Consider the following 6412-nt stretch of genomic DNA (forward strand, 5'->3'; position numbering starts at 1 on the left):
TTTATCGCCCTGAATTTCTTCAACGACAACAAAAGAAATCTGTCCTCCTCTGCAAGAAATCCCCACAGATCTCCTAAAACCTGATCGAGTCACCTCAACTAAGAGCAAAACCATTTTTCTTGGACAATGTGGATAAACTGGCTCCTTGATGCAGTCTAATGATTTATTACTTTATTACACAATATAGCATCAGTCTCGCTAGAATATTCACATTTTGAAACCTAATAAATGATCTGTCGTTCTGGGGTATTTTGACGTCTTTTGTTGTTGACAGCTCGCAAAGACGAAGCCTGTTTTTGAACAGAACTCTTTACTCAGACTATTCTCAATTGAAAGGTTGCATAATCCCTAAGTTTGGCAAGCTCTAAGTGCTTAGATTGGCTTGAGATATAAATTCAAAAATTGCTCAATTTCCTGAAAAATAACGGACATATATGTCTGTGGTTGTGCAACAACTGCAAAAAACATAAACAATGTCATGACTGTGAAAACAGGCAACAAAGTCATTAGTATTCAGGACATTATTGTGTATATTTCAACATAAATTTGAAGTATAGTCAGTTGTTTTTTTTTCAACGAGCACAAACAATTCAAGACAGATAGAGCTTGGGCAGATGTACATATATTACTTCTTTTTACAGATATTTAAGTGCTTTTTATGTACAAATACAACTATACATTATGATACAAACATTCATACATAGGATCACAGTGCACATACATGTACATACACAATATACTGTATACATACAGTCTCGATACAATATACATGTTCTTTTGGGGCCCCTCGTTATTGTCTGACAATCATTATAGTGCTACACATCACATTAGTGTGCAGGAAATGGTTTTTGTCTTGAGTGCAAATGAAGCCAAAACACAAAGCCCCCAATGGTGCAGGATGTCAGAAAAAGAAAAGAAATAAGGAACAGGGCTGACGTGTATTGTGTGGAATGTGTGAGCGTCTCACCAACATTCTGTGAAAGACATGGAAACAGTCTGTGTGAAGTTGTGTAGACTCATCCAACAGTGGTCAGTCTCACCTCATCAAAGCCCCCCCTGCTCGCCATCTGTGTGTGTGCGTGCGCCGCCGCTAACCTCTGCTGAGCAGAAATGAAGGCCAAAATTTGGGGATCCACACAAAGAACTGTCTGCAGCAACATGAAACGACGCCTTGGACAAATCATAAAAGTGTTGAAGCACGCAGACGTATAACCGCACATTTATCATTATTTTTCTTTCTTTCTCTTGATATCTAATGTTTTTGTGTTAAGCCAAAAGATTGGTTTGAATCTCATTTTTACATTAGGCTCTGAAATGTGGTTCAAAGAAAATCCCCAAAATGGGAATCTAAACATAAGCGATGAGGTGCCTGCCTCCGTTACTTAGTGACGAGCGGTCTGGAAGAGTCATTTCTACCATGCATCTCCAGGCTGCACTAAGTTTTATCTTTGTAAACACTCAAACAGGAAAGGGTGTTTGGCGGCACTGCAGGGAGACACCAACACCAGTAAAAGTGTCAGGATTCCTGGAATTTCTTGAGTGGTGTCTGAAAATCTCAACTGCTTGATAACCTGAAGCTTTCTCATGCTTGAATTTTCAAGAGTAATGACTAGATTTAAAGATAAACATTATTTTAAATCTATATTTTGCCACTTAACACTCTTTCCAATGTTTTTTTTAATTATTATTATTATTTCTGTAGTGCTTGAGTATAGGTGAAAAAGACCATGTATTCATATAGAATCAAGCCTAAAAATCTAAATCTGTCCAAATTGTCTCTCTTTGTTGCAAAGTTTCTGCCATTCCAACATCTCTTCGGTTTGTGCCATGTGTTCAGAAAGAGGCTTTTTATTCCCAGAGTTTTTTTTTTTATTTTGGGGGCATTTTACCCTCCACCAGACACGTCCAAAGACGAGCATCGAGACGTGGCATCAAGTGCTTATCTTGATGCCACTACCTATTTACTCTGCCTGAGCCGAGCTCTTGGGAGAATTGTCCAGCTCTCTCCAGTTGGCCGTGCTGCCCGTCGGGCTCCGATTGGTCATCTTGGTCAGCAGGGTCGTCCTACGGATGCTGCTGTCGGAGTCCTCTTTCTTGTGGTCAGTGTTCATTTTGTGGAAGCAGGAGAAGCAGTGCACAAAATCTTGAAGGAGGTGACCGCTGAAGATCATGTATATCCAGGGGTTACAGCAGCTGTTGAGACTGGCAAGGAGTGCAGACAGAGTCACTACTGTGTTCTCAGAATCTGAGGAGCGGAGAGAGGGAAGGGGAAAAGAATGATTAATCCGCAAAACATCTGGTACAGGCAAAGCTGCAGAGATGCCTGTGTAACCCAGTTCATGTGGTGTTTCAATGTGGGGCCTATTTTACTTCAAGAAAGAGACAAATGTGGCAAATACGCTGGTTTAGAAAAATTGAGCTGCTCAGATATGTTTGATAAACAAACTCATTCTAATGATTTAATTAGCGTCTTTTTCATTAAATTGGTGAAAAAAATTGGCCTGCAGGGCACTTTCTGGTCAAGTTCCCAAAAACTAAAGCCTAAATATGTCACCCAAACGTTTCATCTTTGTTTTGAAATCAAATCATTCTAATTAAATACAAGATAAAAGTAAAATGGGATGTTTTCTACTGTTTTTATTGTACTGTTTAGGTATATGTGCAGCACTCTAAGTGCAGATAAAGTGGCTTGTGCACCATATATTAAACTATGTCAACTTTTTGTTACACACTTTTTAAATGCCAAATCTCTCTATGCGTAAAGGCTGTGCGCACTTGGGTTTTCCTTTACGCATAGTTATTTTCATCATTATCAGTATTTTTTGCCCCTATTTCCTTAAGGCTGTCTCTGTGCCGTTATCATTGGCTGTAAATCACATCATTTCAAGAGAATCAATATTATTTCTTCAGCACTCACCATCCCACTGCAAGTTTTCATCCCACACGGACCACATCTGCACGGTGAAAAACGGCGCCCAGCAAACAATGTACGCCAAAACTATCACAAAAGTCATTTTAACGGTCCTCAGTTTGGCTCTTGATATAGTTGTGACGCTGCTGACGGAATTCTTCCCAATAAGCCCGTTTTTGCTCGCGGCTCCAGCCGTCGTTTTCCTTTTCTTGAACTTGATATTTTTCCATATGGTGTGACAGATGAAGCCGTAACACAACATCAAGATGACCACGGGCACGAGGAAGATGCCCACGGTTATCCAGGTGATGTACGCCTTGGCGCCCCAAGGCTCGATAAAGTGCGCCCAGCAGTCGTACACGTCCGAGCCGTTCTGGATCTCACTCAGGGAGAAGATGAAGTACTGCGGAGTGCTGAGCACCAGGCTGCACATCCACGTGGAGATGATCATGATGTAGGAGCGCTTGGTGGGCTGCTGGAGGGTTTTCAGAGGGTGGCAGATGGCGATATAACGGTCCAGGGTCATCATCACCATCATGTAGGTGGAAGCGAACATCCCCATCACCTGGAGGTGCTTCACTATCCTGCAGAGAAAGTCTGGACCGTAGAAGCGGAAGGTGATCTCCCAGCAGAGCTGCGGGAGCACCTGGAAGAAGGCGACCACCAGGTCCGCCAGGCTGAGGTGTTTGATGAAAAGGTGCATCCGCGACATCTTCTTCTTTGTGTTGTACATCGCCAACAAGACGCTAACATTCCCAACCAAGGCAACCACAAAGGTGATGCTCAGGACCATGATCTCGATTTGGGCCACCGCCTCATTTCTCGCAAACGGATCGGATCCGTTCGGGTGGACGGTGCTGTTTCCAGGCGTTCCCATCATTAGTTCATTAGTGAGACTGGAAAGTAGTGACTGGTTCTGTCCGTTCAGGAGCAGCGCATTGTTAGGAGAGTACATGGCACTGCCCCCCCTGTGCGCCCTAGCAGATTCTTTGCCAGAGGGGCTGTGAAGTGCCTCCTTAATCCGTATATGGAGCTACCTGATGCTCCCAGACAGGAACGCGTTGCTCTCTTGCTAGTGGCTGCTGTGGTGGCTTTTTAAAGTCGAGTCAAATTTCAGAACGCGTGTGCGTAAAACGGATGCGCTGCAAGAAAAAAAAAAAAACTAAACCTGAGTTACTTGTTGTGGTGGTGACTTTTAGAATAGAGCTTTCCTAAAATTAATTATACTTTTTATTAAGTTGTTTTCACAGCGAACTGCTGCAAACCCCAGAAACTGTTTTACTTTAACCTTATAACTAAAAATGTTTCCAAATGCTTAAAGGTTATACGCAATAGTGGCGTGGTAAAGTACTTTTTTTTTTGCAGTGGTCGGTTGGCTTTGTGCTCTCTCCACATCATCAGCTCTTCCCACTCATAGCAACATGTTTTTAAAACAGTTTTGTAGGCATCCAAAGTTCCAGAGAAGCTAAAAGAGTTCAACAAATTTGAAAATAAACAGTTTATAAATATTTGAAGTCTTTTAAGAGGACATAATTTTCTGTCAAAGTGCACAATAAATTACTTTTAAAATAACATCCAGCCTAATAAACTACTGTAGAGGAAGGCCCACCTCAGGAAAGGTTTATTTCAATGCAAAATAAAAAATATGTAGCAGGAATGCACTTGATCAAGACTGGAATGTTGTTTGTGTTCACCTCTGCAGTGGCAGGCCTGCTGCTGTGGTGAACTGTTTAAAACTGTTTATCTGAAGTGGGTATCTGAAGAAGCACCAGCAGTTTTGCATGCTGTCACGTTTGAAACCGAATAGAATACTTAGCCTGCTAGTAATTAGCCGTAATGTTGCTCAAATGAGGAGTCGTGATTTGTTTTTGCGTTTGCAAATCTGTGCAACATGGCAGCACATACAGTTCTGCCTTAATTAGGTTCAGCTTCAGTTTCATTCATCTGCCTGCCATCAGTTCCACTTTTAGCTTCATGTTCTTGATTGAATTCAAATTAACATAAATAAAATCATGAAACAATAAAAACTCGCATTTCTGTGTCTATAAAATGTTAGAAAATATATCCCAAATAAACTTATATAACCCCAAAAAAGGAGCATATTTGTACAAATGTATTGTTTACATCTCCAGGCGTTTGTTTCTCTTCTGTACTGTCAGCGTACAGCTCAGATCTCTCTGTTCAACCCTCTAAAGCTGAGATGAGAATTTGGTTCATAGCACTCTCGACATCCACAACAATGCCTTTCTTATTGTGGATAAGCCGCAGACCTCAAAGTGGAACTTCCTTGAAAGAAAATTCCTTGTGAAAACAAATTATTGTGTTCTCAGGATGTTCCATCGAAAGCAGGGGTTTAGAAAAACTTTTCATACATATTAAATCCCATTTGTTCTAAATGTAATTGGCATGGAAGCTTAGACTTGAAAGATGCATGCATCTCTAATCCTAGACCTATTGTTCCTGTAATTTCGGTTGAATTACCCATTATTACGAAATCCGTGAAATCCATTAAAGATGAAATGAAAATGTAAGAAAAAAAAAAGACTTCCACTTTGTTTTTCATCTAATACAGTTCAAAGAAGTAGTTAAATGTCGCTTAAAATTCCTTTTCTCATTTAAAATCTGATTTTCAAAGTTCACTAAGAACTCCCTCTCAATGCAACTGAAGTTTCAGCTTTTGTCATGTGACAGAGTCAAACATCCTTGAATTGATTTACAACATTCAAACACATCTACGAAGGACATCACTATTGTATGCCTGACATCATCAACAAAGCCTCCTGCGCTGCCTGCAGTTTTTTCTTTTAAGCATCCTCTCTGTTCCTCATGGTTGAAACTTTCCCTGGTTTGAGAATCCAGACAGCGTTGCAGCTGGTCTTTGCTTATGCATGTTTACTGATGCCGACTCAGTTTCCAAGAGACCCGTAATGTAAATTGCGTATTACAGTTTCCATTACCAAAGCACATGATTGCCAACTGGCTATGGGTGTCTGGCAGCAGTTCAGCTCCTCTGATCCATGTGCTGATTGTTACGATAGCTATCTTTATTGTGCTTGCATTGCATCCACCATCCAGATCTGCTCTCTTTCATTTCCGACCGCCCTTGTAGTGAGTGGTGCAAACTGGAGAAACAAAACTGATTTCTGATGCCACGGACTTCTGTTCAACCAACTAACCAACATATCCCTCCACCCACCCTCTCGTGGGAACCCTGTTATGTGATCTATTCACTCCAGTACAGTCATGTCTTATCCTGGGGGTTCAAGGACAGCACAGCAGATGTGTTCCTTCACGCTGGCCTGAGCCACATTTAACCACATCTCCTGTTTTTGAACATGTTCACCAGAGATGTCCTATGCTGTTATTACAGCTCCAGGCTTTATTTGTCTCAGTTGCTACAAAACATCAGTATTTTGCTCATTATCCCCCTATTTGGGTTAGGTCTGGGAATCATGGTAAGCATACTACGTATCCAGTAGCCAGAACAGTCAGTCTGAATAA

The 6412-nt window shown here is 41.3% G+C and overlaps 1 protein-coding gene across 1 annotated transcript; it reads right to left on the reverse strand.

The window, feature by feature from the left end:
- Window positions 1-510: 510 nt before the first annotated feature.
- On the reverse strand, window positions 511-3957 carry avpr1aa (arginine vasopressin receptor 1Aa). The gene is made up of 2 exons (XM_072386265.1): window positions 2918-3957; window positions 511-2245 (listed from the first exon to the last, which is right to left on the reverse strand). The coding sequence occupies exons 1-2, from the start codon at window positions 3864-3866 to the stop codon at window positions 1962-1964; spliced, it is 1233 nt and encodes a 410-aa protein (XP_072242366.1). The 5' UTR covers window positions 3867-3957; the 3' UTR covers window positions 511-1961.
- Window positions 3958-6412: the final 2455 nt, after the last annotated feature.

The sequence above is a fragment of the Leuresthes tenuis genome, unplaced genomic scaffold (genome assembly GCF_036924035.1).
Source record: "Leuresthes tenuis unplaced genomic scaffold, fLeuTen1.0.hap1 SCAF_5, whole genome shotgun sequence".
Lineage (NCBI taxonomy): Eukaryota > Metazoa > Chordata > Actinopteri > Atheriniformes > Atherinopsidae > Leuresthes > Leuresthes tenuis.

What these genes read in the sequence shown, in the direction of transcription:
- avpr1aa (XM_072386265.1), bottom strand. Translation starts at nt 3,866, where the DNA reads ATGTACTCTCCTAACAATGCGCTGCTCCTGAACGGACAGAACCAGTCA. An exon ending in TGAAAACTTGCAGTGGGATG is followed by an intron (nt 2,246 to 2,917) that starts GTGAGTGCTGAA and finishes TCCGCTCCTCAG; the next exon opens with ATTCTGAGAACACAGTAGTG.